Below are 14,619 nucleotides of genomic sequence, written 5' to 3'. Positions count from 1 at the left end.
TTGAATGAACTCTAGATTTTGAGATACTATACATACGATTGATGGGTGCCTCTTGTATCCCTCGCAATGGGAATTCCGAATCTTGAAGAATCAAGGAAAATCCACGGTTAAATCTTGAGATATTAGGGTTTTAGTTTGAAACCCTAGGGTGAGTTCTTGATGAATTTGAGAGAAAAGAATCATATTTTTGTGTTTTGGGAGTTTAATCCCGTGTTATAGCTGGATAAGGGATGGAAGATACCTATTTTGCACTTAAAAACACGAAAACAGAACCTGACATTTTGGTGCGTGCGATAGGGTGTGCATCACACGCTTATCACATGATGCTACTGTCTCAGTCACTAAAATGGCCATAACTTTTTGCTTGGGTATCTTATTTAGACGAAATTGGTATCGTTCGAAAGATAATTCAAAGATATTTCATTTGATATATAGTAGGCCCTCTGATTCATTACATACAAAGGGTTATGGTCGATTGAATTTGATCCAAGTTTCGACGCTCACTCAAACACGAACGATAGGAAAGCTTTCAACTCGTCCTTGAGTTAGGGGACCTCTATGATCTCAATTCATTATTAAATAGGTTCACACACTACATAATTGATTAACATGCCAAATTTGCATAGGATTTATGACTTTTGGATCATCTATGCATAGAAATGACAGTTTTCGTTCTAGCCTGAAATGCGGGGTGTTACATTATCTCCCCCTTGGGATCATTCGTCCCCGAATGATGGGTAGGAATGTTGAAGTCTTAAAGGTATGGAATAATGTGGACATGATATGTATTCTAAGAAGGGATATAGCTGAGCTAAAACTTTTAAACTTCTATCATGAAATTGAATTCTGAGCTGACTTGACTTTACTTGGTTTAAGGAGCTGATTAATGCTGAGAGTTTAGGATTCCCTTGAAGTGTTCATGACCCAATCATATATATTTAATTGAGAAGTGATAACTGAGGCTAGTACGAATCATGAGGTAATAAGACCTAGACTGTACTAGGGTATTACACTGTATAAGCTAAAATACTTGGAAAAATTTGAGATTGTGCGCTGAACTCTTGTGAACTGAGTCATGACTAAATAGATGAATCTGAAACATGATGCTTGGAATGAACTGAATTTGAAATTTACATAGATGGAATAGATTATCTCTTGGGGTGGTCATATGCATGAGACTTTGGATAGTAGGACTGGGTTAAGAGGTGTAAAACCACAGTAACTTGTCTGCCTGTCTGTAAACTGAATCGCTGGCTATCCAAGCCGAATTATACTTGGAACTTATACCTAACTAGAGTATCTCTTCAACACTCTTTCTAAAAAAATTTATAGTAGCATTCGGGAGAAAAGAATCTTGGGCATGAGTTACACATGACATCCAACTAAGGAATCACAACAATACTCTACTCTATAGCATGGAATATAGACATATAACTCATAAACTAGGATAGAATTACTGGGCCTTAGGCAATGCAACTCCTTACTTTCAAGCTTAGCACACTTCTCGAATACTCCCTTAACTATATTATTCCCTTTAAATACCATACACATTTGATTCAACTTAGAATTCTTATACGGGCATTGATAACTCTTTCTACTAACGTCTAAAGTAGCTTAAACCCTTTCACTGTGGTCAAGCCTAATTCTAAATCACAAAATACAACATGCCACACCACGATACTATTCTAAACCATATGATTCAATCTTCTATACCATTTTTAGAGATCGCACCCTAAACATAACGTGCCTTACCACTTCAATGATGACTAAATTTGAACTCTTACTATGGATTTACTAGCACATATTGCGTTCCTCCACTTAAATCCCCAACATGTCATTCAAGACTATCTTTATAACCACATATGAACTTCAAGGCAAATACCCATAAAGACATACTTCACATATATTGTCTAAACCCCTATCAATACAACTCACACGCTGTACCCCAAGAACATACACACAAAAATTTCTACTAACCATCACATGTATCAAAGACTTGGCCCCAATCTTACTTTATACTTATGGCCTTATCTAAAACAAGTATGCTATGATCTTTCATCAACAAGAAACATTTACTCATCACCACTATCATCACATAAGAAGGAGTCACTAAAAGGTTAGAACATAATATCTTAAAGCGTGGAAGGATATTATACGAGACTTGACACTTAACTGAGGCCTGAGGAATATCGAATCAACATCAGGGATTCATCAAAGTGATCTGAATTGAGAGTATACCTGTCTATAAGCTGAATCTTGCCAATCATTTGACGTGTAGCATGAGTTATGGGAATTGAGCAACTATAAAGCGTGAGTACATGAGTCATGAGATGCATGACCTCAATTTGGAGTTCATAACTTATGGAATGTGATCCTACTGAATGAACTGGAATTCCTCATTTAGGAACTGGAAGAGCACGTGATTCTCTATCATATACATGAACATAAACTATGATCAGGGAACTAAAACGTGAGGCATGAGTAGGTATTGGGATAACTAAAAAATACTAAGATAAGAATGGGTTGAGTCTTACCCTCACTTTCTGACGTTCTATATCATACTGCATCACTACTAGAATCTGAGAGCCTTACTTGGTTATTTGTTCTATCATCTCCCCCTTAGCCTCACGCCATCATCTTAAGTTTGAGAGATCCCTTACTAGATTCTAGCTGAACTACACTTACTGCACTTTAGGGTCTGGAAAACGACAATACATGCATATCATAGAACTTAACCTGATTGACTACACCTGAAAGTGGAAAACCCACTATTAATACTACCTTCTGAGATACACTCTATCTTTCTATAGCCACCAATAGTTATCATAAATACTTGAACACTTACTAACTTCAAATCTTCATGAGTATTCCCATAGTCGAAGTGCACCCCCTATAGCGCTTCAACTCTTATTTTTGTCGGTTCAACCTTCAAAAATTCAAACTTAGATTATAACACTTAACATAGATATCACCAAGCCTTTGATGAATCATACTACTAGTATTTCTCCACCTAGAAACTCAATGGTACAACTATGTCTACTAGCTACACACAACATGTAATAGTCTTAGAAAATGCCGCAACTCGATATCACCTTGGGCATACTTCTACCTCATACATACAATATCTTACTTTGTTATCAAATAAACTTAATCTATTGCATACACCATTCAATCCTATTAGATCATTTCTATATAACTAGTATCATTAACCAAGAAATCATCACATCCACCTTTATGGACATCAACTGTTCAAACTTAATGTCTAGTGGTAAGCATGTTTTATAACCCAACCTGACATACAATTCTCACAAAACATTCATCATTAATCTTAAGCCACTATTCTTACATCCACATCCTACATTAAATTCAAGCCAATAGTCTAACATCAATCATCTACCACTAATGAAGAAGGTAACATTATATACTAGTCCATCAAATTGGGACATTCTATCCAAATACCTCAAAAATCTACTACATACCTTCTCACAAGTAGTACTAGTTTACAACTACCAACGAAAAGAAGGTCAAGGGGGTAAAGTCATGTAATAGACATGGTCAACCTTAATCTTATATTATAACCCCATACAATCTTATCTACTTAGATGGCTTTCTCACATCACACTTACTTACCCAATCGTACATTTAGACTACCTTCAAATTCCACAAACAACCATGAGTCTATAATTATAACTTATTGGCTCACCTAGCCATTTTCTTACTTCAAGCAGACAACAATTCACCTTAACTAATAACTCCTTCTCCACCTTCTACTAAACTAACACACAAGGATGTATCACTTCATTACCAACTCAATCTCATGGGAAAAGATTCGACTATACATATATTCAACCAACACAAGAACAACAAGTTGAATAACAAGTTGCTAGTGAATCAAAATAGGCCTCACACGGCTTCACTAGACTTTGATTTTTGTGTTTTGAATAAGAAAATGAAATGAATAACAGAGCAACTATGCTAGTGAATCGAAAGAGCCCCACACGGCTTCACTAGACTTTTAGTTTCAACAACACGATGATAACAAAATTACAAGAGATAGAAACTTGACACACAATAATCAATGATCTAAGAATACACATCTTACTCTGTATAAATAAAAATCTAAGTCAAACACTTCCCCCACCGACTACCATACAATCCACTCATGCTACTAGCTACCACATTAGTCTATCACTATAAAGGGGTAAATCATCCTCGAACATCGGTTATTCAACTAAAATATTTATTTACACAAAAGTCGCCCTTACTCTGACTCCTAACTTTGTGACTTCATAACATCAGCTTCTTGGTCTAATCTCACTACCAATAGGTCATGACACCGACACTTTAACTTATACTACTACTTGGGTGGAAATACAGTTTCGGCAATTCTTCTACACATCATTCCCCTTTTAGGCATGACATCTGTAACATAATTTTTTTAAAAGGACTGAATACCCTTAATACCGCAGGCTGAAAAACACGATTTCATCAGAACCAACATTCATACTAGAATCAATACACTCTGAAGCACTAACGGACTCTTCTCAAGTCCTTTCATAATTTTAAAATCTTATATGGCTCAATCAGAAGGGACCATACCATTTAAACTCTAAACTTCTATACTTGATTCACCTCAACAATGAGACATATCTGAGCACATCAAAGTAAGGAAAGAATTGGGATAACTTTACTTTCGTATGGGCAATAACACAGAATGAATTAGAGTATGAAAGAGGAACATTCTAACTCCATAGCATGAACTAGAACATGAAGAAAGGAAAATATTCCTAAACGCCTTGTAGCCTCCTGCTTATAAGTGTGACACACTACACACCCATAAATAAGACTCTACCCAATGCGATTTTGCAGACACCCTAGGACCATGAACCATGCTCTAATACAAAGTTTTCCATGACCCGAACTGAGGCCCTGGCCGTGACGGGTATCCCAAACCATGAAAGTCTGAGATCCCTTCTAACTTGTAATCACATACACTATTCATGTACAATAAGGAGATGTAGAAATATATGTAACAATGGAATCATTTTCATAAGTCTGACATAAATTTTAAATGAAAGTCAAAATCCAAAACCATCTAACAACATCTGATAACCGTCTGTGAAATCTCTACTACATGATCAAATATCAACTGTCTAAAAACTGGGACAAAGCCACCAATAGACTAAAATCATAACTACGAATAATCTCAAAAAAATAGATAGGCCTTCTGAAGTATAGAAGGCTCACCAACTGGACTCTGTACTTCTATCTATCTGAATCTACTGTTTATCAGGCCCCCTAGACTGTGCATTAGAACCTGGAAGGGAAGGGGTCAATACAATGTACTGGTAAGCGAAGAAATCCAAAATAATATGTTTATAAGTATAAAGTAGGTGAGAGAAATTTACCAAACCATCATGCATAAATCATTTCAAAACACATGGGTACTTTTTTGAAAATCATAAATCATTCTTATCAAATAGTTTCTGATCTTGGTATTACTTCTGAGTTAGGTGGAACTCTCCTACAAGTCTGATATTCCATGGGCTACATGGAATCCGCTATTGACTCGGCGAGGAAGCCCCCAACCCGAGTGTGTCGTAAGGGTTGGAGTGTCTGAGTCTGATACACCATAGGGCACTAGGTCAGCGTATATAATATACCCAGATCGGCAAATCACGGTTTTGGGCAATGAGTTGTCTGAACTCATGCCTTCTTCGGGAAACCACCTAACATCTTTTTATGTCCAATTTTATCCTGTTCTGAATATGAGTCATTCTGAAGTCTAAATCACGAAAATCTGATAAAATCTAATTTCTGTAATAGTCTGAGTCTATTATGGCATTGTCTAATTTGGTATCGTCATACCAAGACTTGCAAGTCGTAATTCTGATCCATAATGCGTTAAGCATGATCTTTCATAAAAACATAGTTCAGACCACCCAAACATGCACTTTAACAAAGAGAATTCATGTTTCGAAAACATAAGTCAAAACTATGCAAAAGTTCCATACTTTCAATAAACAAGTGGTGGTCATGTAATCTTTAACTAACCATGCAACTCTTCTCATTATAGGATTATGTTCAACATTCATCAACATAAACAACCCTCTCTCTTTTGAAATCAAAAGCATAATCCAAATATAACATTATTCAAGATATTTCATAAAATGCTTTTCAAGATGCATTCAAACGATTTCATAGTATATCATTAGTAAATGAAAATCATCACAAGAGAGGGATTTTTCATGAATCATGCTCTCAATTCAAACATCAACCTTAAAACACATGCTTACATATATATATATATATATATATATATATATATATATATATATATATATATAATTTTAAATCAATTTGGGGGAAGGCCTAAAGACCAAAATAATATCATCAATGCTTCTAAAACATGAATATATTCATAAATCCGAAACCCCTTTCTTAAAATCGTGACTTCTATGCCCATGAGATTTTAGGAAAACCCCGCATACCTTAAATTAGAAGCTTTTGAATGAACTCTAGCTTTTGGGATGCTATACATATGATTGATGGGTGCCTCTTGTAGCCCTCGTAATGGGGATTCCTAATCTTGAACAATCAATAAAAACCCACTGTTAAATCTTGAGATATTTGGCTTTTTAGTTTGAAACCCTAGGGTGAGTTCTTGATGAATTTGAGAGAAAAGAATCATATTTTGGTGTTTTGAGAGTTTAATCCCATGTTATAGCTGGATAAGGGATGGAAGATACCTATTTTACCCTTAAAAACGCAGAAATAGAACCTGAAATTTTGGTGCGTGCGATAGAGCGTGTGTCGGACGCTTATCGCATGATGCTACTGTCTCAGTCACTAAAATGGCCATAACTTTTTGCTCGGGTATCGGATTTAGGCAAAATTGGTATTGTTGGAAAGTTAATTCAAAGAGATTTCATTTTATATATAGTAGGCCCTCTGATTCATTATATACAAAGAGTTATAGTCGATTGATTTTGACCCAAGTTTCGACGCTCACTCAAATTCATGCTTAAATAGGTTCACACACTACATAATTAATTAACATGCCAAATTTACATAGGATTTATGACTTTTGGATCATCTATGCATAGAAATGACGGTTTTCGTTCTAGCCCAAAATGCGGGGTGTTACAATTTCATTGACATGTATGTGTGTATATATACAAGAGAATACAAACTAAATAAGGAAAGAATCAACTAATAAAGAATTGTGATCTTCTCCTAAATAGAAACTAAATCACTATGGATACTGAGATATGAAAAATCTACTGAGATAGGGAAGATCACTCATGAGATATCTTCCAAGATAGGATGTATGCACCAATAACAACCCCTTGCAAAATGTAAGATGAGACTGTGCGCATAGTGGGAACTTTAGTGCACTGGGTTGCCCTTTTTTACTGTTAGACTCTTTTAACTAGTGCTTACTTGACTACTGTTAAATTGAATAGTCTTCACATATAGTATGACACATTGGGATGGTTATAGATTTTTGTCAAAGTTTATACACTAGAGAATGTGCATATGTAACTAACTTCACTAAGTTGACTGGAAAGTGACTAGTTGAGCTTCCTGAACTTGACTGAAAGTGACTACGTGGCCTTCTTGAAATTGTTTAATCCAAAACCACCATAGTAGATTTTTCTTTGGTTAATTTCTACTATATATACCTCATCAAAATTATTGAATAGAGACACACAAAGCAGACATTTCTTGATTTCTTCTCTACCAACTTAATTAGTTTTCTTCATTTTAGTGCAGCAATAGATTGTGTAAAACTTGTACTATTTTTTATGCTATATCCCTTTATCTGTCAACTTGGTTTCTCATCATCCTTGCCTCATTTGTGCCCCAAACATCAAGCTCATGCTCTTCTACAATTCAAGCAAATGTGTACCTTTAATCCTACTGCTTCTGATGATTGTTACATTCCAACAACTCTTGCATGGAATAACAGCACAAATTGTTGTTCATGTAATAGAGTTCATTGTGACGAGATGACGGGACAAGTAATTGAGCTTGATGTCAGTTGCAGCGGACTTCAAGGCAAATTTCATTCCAACAGTAGCCTATTTCAGCTCTCTAATCTCAAAAGGCTGGATTTGTCTTTTAATAATTTTTTCGGGTCGCTCATTTCAGCTAAATTTAGTGAGTTATCTAGCTTGATGCATCTTGATTTGTCGCGTTCAGGTTTTATAGGACTAATCCCAGTAGAAATCTCTCACCTTTCTACATTACAAGTTCTTCGTATATGGAGTGATGATCTGTATGGGCTTACACTTGGGCCTTACAATTTTGAACTGTTACTTAAGAACGTGACCCAATTAAAAGTTCTTGAACTTTTCTCTGTGAACATCTCTTCCTCCATTCCTCTGAATTTCTCATCTTATTTAACAACTCTATGGCTTCGAGACACAGTTACACGGGGTATTGCCCGAAAGAGTTTTCGACCTTTCCAACTTGAAATACCTTTATTTATCATACAATTACCTAACTGGTCAGATTCCATCCAACGTAAGTGGACTCCAAAACCTACAATACCTCGACTTGTCATCAAACTACTTGAATAGGACTACACCTTCCTCGATATTTTCCCTCCCATCACTAACTTGTTTAGACTTGAGGAATAACTCTTTCAGTGGAAAATTTCACGAGTTCAAGTCCAATAATAAAGTGTATTTCGTTTCTGTAAAACAAAATCAGTTGCAAGGTCCTATTCCAAAGTCACTCCTAGACCAGCAGGACCTACAATTTCTTATTCTTTCCCAAAATAATTTCAGCAGACAAATTCCTTCAACCGGCAATCTGAAAACACTGTTCCTGCTAGATTTGGGAAGTAATAATTTGAGCGGAACAATCCCACAATGTTTGGGTGAGATGAGCACAGTTTGGATATTGGATTTAAGCAATAATAGTCTCAGTGGAACAATTAATACAATTTTTAATACTAAAAACCAACTCAAAATCATTAACTTGTACGAGAATAAGCTGAAGGGAAAAGTTCCGCCACCATTGATCAATTGCACACATTCGGAAATCCTTGATTTAGGCAACAATGAGTTGAATGACACATTTCCAAGTTGGTTGGGAGGCCTTCCTTTGTCACGACCCGAACCAGGGCCTAGCCGTGACGAGCATTTCGAACCATTGAGGCCCGAAACACTCCTATCTGTCTGGTAATCATGTACCTAATTCATATGATAAAAAAAAGGGGAAAAATACAATAATTCGGAAACATGGTCCTAAATATGAAAAGAGATAATAACGGGGAGATAAGGTTCCCTCAACATCAATTATCCTCTGAACAACTGTCTGCGAAAATCTCTAACAAATGACTGAAACAATGTCTATCTGAAAACTAGAACAAGGCCCCCAGTAGACCCAAAAACTGAATATAAGATAAAAGGACTGCAGGACATAAGACCTTCCGAAACATAGAAGGCTCACCACTTGTCTTTACAGCTTAGTCTGAAAGTTCTACTGATTCTCTTGATCCCTAGACTGGGCCTCTGACCCTGAGAGGTTGGAGAGGGGAAGGGGTCAGCACAAAGGTACTGGCACGCAGAGATATCAAAACAAAACATAATATTTTTACAATATATAGTTGAGAGCCATTATAAAGCAATTTCGTATCAAATCATTTGAAAGCACATGGGTGTAATGCAATAGTTTTTCTCAACAATAATGAAATGTAAATGAGCTAGGTGGAATACCCTACATAATTTACACCAACTGTCAAACCTCGGTTGCCGCCGAGATTAGAGTACAAGTGAGGGAGAGACACACAAGACCACAAGGCATGGTGTCTCGACCCAAATCAAATATGGTAGTCCACAAGACCACAAAGCATGGCTCCTAACCATAATCCCAATTTGGGATAATATAATATCAGGTACGCAAGACCACAAAGTATGGTACCGATATTCCGTGTCGGCAAACACGTTCTTCCAGCGATGAGTCGCTTGTGTCTCAAACGCCTTCTTTGGGCATCCACCTTTCTCATGTAAAATTAATGCATTCAAATTTCATCCTATTTAATCGTATATCATATTTTGAAGGGCATCGTCATCAATATCACATCCACATATGCATAATCATGTAAAAACCAAGGTGTTTCATCATTTACTAGTGGTGACCAATATTTATTTCAAATTCATGCTCTCTTTTATTGATCACAATATAATAAGGAGTATCGAAACATTATCATGGGAATTTGAAAACAATTTATCATTCATATTTATCAAACTTCCATGGAAAATCTCAAATCACATATGCATGGTTTCAACCATTGAAGTATATAGGCAAACAATTCCCATGACATAAAGAAAACGACTTAGAAATCGTATTGAAAGCAAGATATTCGCATTTGATTGAAAACCCCTAGTTAAAAGCATGCATGTTCATAAAAACTACACCCATCAGATTTTTGGATAACCCCACGTACCCCTATTTCCAAGGATAATAGGTGTTTCTTGAAGCTTGCGGATTGGTGATTCCAAATATGTAATTATCTTTGAAAACCTACGGTCAAATCTTAAACTATTTGGGTTTTTATTTTGAAACCCTAAGGAGAGTTCTTGAGCACTTCTGATGAAAGAATAAGTATTTTGGTGTCCTTGGAACTAAATGTCATGTTTTAGGGCTAAGTAAGGGTGGAAAAGGACCACTTTGTCCTTAACACGGAGTGTTTAATTCACCAAAATTCCTTACATAGGCGCCGCCCATCCCATCGCCTATCTTTACATAGGCGCCGCCTATCCCATCGCCTATCTTCACATAGGCGCCGCCTAGGCTATCGTCTATGTTTACATAGGCACCGCCTAGGCTATCGCTTATGTTCACATAGGCGCCGCCTAGGCTATCGCCTATACTTTCCAGTGGCCATGGACGATTGGTTAGGCGTCGCTTATCACTTTAAAGGGCCATAACTTCTTGCTCGGGTGTTGGATTTTAGCCAAATTGGTATCGCTGGAAGGCTAACTCGAATACCTATCATTTGACACATAGTACGCTTCCTAATTCAACATACACGGAGAGTTATGGTCGATGGAAGCTGACACACTTCTCAACGTCTACTAAAACTTAGTCGATCGAAATAGTTTCAACTCGTCCTTGAGTCGAAGGACCTCTATGGTCTAAATTCAAGCTTGAGCGGATTCACATGCTACACAATAATTTACATGCCGTATTGGCATAGGATTTTATGGCTTCGGGATTAGCAAAGGGACCGATCTGGAACTTCCTCGAGTTTTGACTTCACACATGTTTATCGATCTCTCAAGGAACAGATTTGAAGGTTATCTTCCAACCATTATTGGAGATCTCGTTGGACTCCGTGTACTGAACCTATTTCATAACGGCTTGGAAGGCATTATACCAGAGTCATTGCACCAATTATCCGTACTTGAATCATTGGATCTCTCATCCAACAAAATTGGCAGTGAAATTCCACAACAGCTTGCATCCCTGACATTTCTTGCAGTCTTAAATCTCTCTCATAATCATCTTGTTGGATGCATTCCCAAAGGAAAACAATTTAATATGTTTGAGAGCAGTTCATACCAAGGGAATGATGGGTTACGTGGATTGCCACTATCAAAAGATTGTGGTGGCAATGATGGGGTACCGCAAGCGTCAACTCCAGTTGAGCTAGATGATGAAGAAGAAGAAGGAGATTTGATCAGTTGGTAAGCGGTTCTCATGGGTTTCAGTTGTGATCTGGCTATTGGACTGTCCATAATATACATAATGCTGTCAACTTACTATCCAGTCTGGTTTTCGAGGATAGTTGTAAAATTTGAACACAGAATTGATACGAGAATGAAAAGGCACAAGATAAGATACTAGTGTGTTACTTCCAGGTATTCAACCTAATCTCTACCCTTCATAAGATTACGTTTTATATATCCATGTATTTTGTACCTCCTTTATCCATAAAGCCCTCAACTTTAATTCTTCAGTTTTGAAAATTTGCAGAACGAAATCTATCAAGTTGCTGGGATGCAAAGAGAAATTTTTATTTTTCTAGTTTGTAATTTTTGTTACATATTCAGCCTGATTCTTAGTTTGCTAATTGGAATCGACTGCAAAGTATAAATATATGAAGCTGTCTTATCTTTTTCTTACTTACACAAACTAATACAATAGCAAGCTAAATGTTACCATGAAGACTGTCCTTGATGATATGATTTATTGGCTTAAATATCCTTATGATATTAACTCAATGGATAAAATTGCTCTACAAAGTTTAAGCATATAAAAATTTGAGCATTTAATCCAATATTTTAAGCAATCACCAGAGTAGCTCAGGACTTGTATTACTAAATAGTCGCACCCTAGTTTGCCGAAAACCATACGTGTAATTGCTGCTTCAGTGTTCTTCTTAACCACTCTGATGAAAGGTATGTGTCCATCGAATACAATAGGACTTGTTCCCTAAGCTACGACTGCAGTATACTATGAAAGGAAAGAAAGACAGTGCAATAATGTAAAGAACACACTAAGTTTATGTGGAAACTTTCTTGCTCGAGGAAAGTAAAAACCACGACCTTGACAGGATTTTCAGACTTCACTAATCTTCAAAACCTTGTTGTATGTCGATAATCCTTTTATATGAGACAACAAAACCTAGCCTTCTTCCTATTGGTCGAGGTTCAGCTCCTCTACTGCCGCGCTAGCAACTTTCTGCAGGAAAGTACAACTTCCAGCTGTGATCAAGCAAGTCATCGTCAGAGAACATCCTCATATGAGACTGAGTCCCGTAGATACACAATAAACCATTAATCAGGTCCCTTAAGTAATAGTTTGTGGATCGTCAAAACTTCAAGGGTGTAAGTGCAAACCTTCTTGCTAACCATTGTATCAAGTACCTTTGAAGCATATACCAAATAACTCATCTTCCCATTAAATGCAATCAATGCGCTCATGATGAAGACACTCAACTCCTCATTCTTTACCATGTAAGCATGTATTTGCATCCCTTGGTATAACGCCACACCAACATCCAAAAACGCTTAATAAGAAAAAAAATGCTAACAAAAGTAGCCTCATTTGGCTTCAATAAACCGCACTTCACATCCTCGTGTACCATCATTTTCTCGAAAAACATAACAGCAACCTCAGAGCACCCGTTCTTCATGTACCCATGAATCATACTAGTCCATGAATAAACATCTCTATAAGGAAAGCGAGAAAACATCAAGAACCTCAAACCCCTTCTCCCCATTTTTATTTTCATTTGTTTATAGTATGTAGGCTTAGTTAACTATAGCATATTAGACTAATAAACAGAAATGGACACAATTTTAATCCTCAAACCATTCAATAAATTTCCTAGTTGAAGACGATATACCTTCCATCACTAAACTTTTAGCTAAGGACTATAGCAGCGTGTTTTTACCATTCTACTTCTCCCTTTAATTTCCTACAAGAAGACAAGAACAGCAGTCTCTCACACACCAGTAGAAAAAGATGAATCAGTGGTATTGAATATATGAACAACATGATGCCATGTCTGGGCACCTATGTAAGGCGCTGTATTCATAGTAGATATCCATCCCAACCTTAATGCATTAGCAAAGTAACGTCTTATTTATTGAAACATCACGTGTAATATTAGTCAGTATTTCTGTTTATTTAGGACTAGTCCAGTTTAGTTAGTTTAGGACTCATCTTAGTTTATCTGTAACTCTATTTAATACGCTTTATGCTTCATTAATAAAACATCGTCTTCTATCAGCACTTACTCTACGTTTACATGGTATCAAAGCTCTACTCTCTAACGAGAACGATCCTACTTTTTTTCTTTCTTCCTCACACAAATCAGTAGAAATAGCCAACAATCCTAGAGTTGTTAATGCTGATAACACAACAGGTGCTAACATCATTATTCAATTCAACCCTGCGTCCCAATTACCCATCAAACTCAGTGCTGGCCACAACTTTGCCACCTGGAAAGCTCAATTCTCCATGCTTATGTATGGTTATAATCTATTTGGCCATCTCGATGGGACCACTCCTGCCCCTACTCGCACCCTGACCGTTGGAAACAATGTATCTCCCAATCTTGCTTTTTTAACTTAGTTTCGTCAAGACCGACTCATCCAAAATGCCCTCATGGCATCTGTTGAAACCACCATTGCTCTGAATGTTGCTGCAGCTAACTCATCCAAATCGGCTTGGGACGCTCTACACACTACTTATGCAAACAGATCACAAATGCGTGTCTTCAACCTGCGTGATCAACTTTCTCGTGTCACTAAGGAATCTCGCTCCATCACTGAATATCTTCATACTATTCGGTTCCTTTCGGATGAGTTAGCCACTGTTGGTTCTCCTATGTCAAATCCTAAACTCATTGTCAAAATACTCAGAGGGCTAGGTTCTGAATGTCGTGAAATCTCAGTTGCCATTTATGCACGTGATACGGTTGTAACATATGAAGAATTGTTTGAAAAGCTACTTGACAATGAAATCTTCCTTCATAACGGGGATGTTAAGAAACTTTCCAGTCCCATAATTGTTGCGGTCGCAACTCCCACCAAATCCAATACCAATAACCATAACAATCCTAGGCAGAATAATAATTCTCAACAGTGGCACTAG

At 36.9% G+C, this 14,619-nt stretch overlaps 1 protein-coding gene and 1 pseudogene across 1 annotated transcript; both read left to right on the top strand.

Moving 5' to 3' along the window:
• The first annotated feature begins 230 nt into the window (after positions 1 to 230).
• Positions 231 to 11,862, top strand: LOC107860889 (annotated as a pseudogene).
• A 2,268-nt stretch (positions 11,863 to 14,130) lies between these two features.
• On the top strand, positions 14,131 to 14,619 carry LOC124886572. Its single transcript, XM_047395399.1, has one exon. It carries the CDS (start codon positions 14,131 to 14,133, stop codon positions 14,617 to 14,619), a length of 489 nt encoding a protein of 162 aa, XP_047251355.1.

Source organism: Capsicum annuum, chromosome 8 (genome assembly GCF_002878395.1).
Source record: "Capsicum annuum cultivar UCD-10X-F1 chromosome 8, UCD10Xv1.1, whole genome shotgun sequence".
NCBI lineage: Eukaryota > Viridiplantae > Streptophyta > Magnoliopsida > Solanales > Solanaceae > Capsicum > Capsicum annuum.
The sequence above is the reverse complement of the archived record's forward strand: the minus strand, read 5'-3'. Positions and strand labels throughout refer to the sequence as shown.

What these genes read in the sequence shown, in the direction of transcription:
- LOC124886572 (XM_047395399.1), top strand. Translation starts at nt 14,131, where the DNA reads ATGGCATCTGTTGAAACCACCATTGCTCTGAATGTTGCTGCAGCTAAC.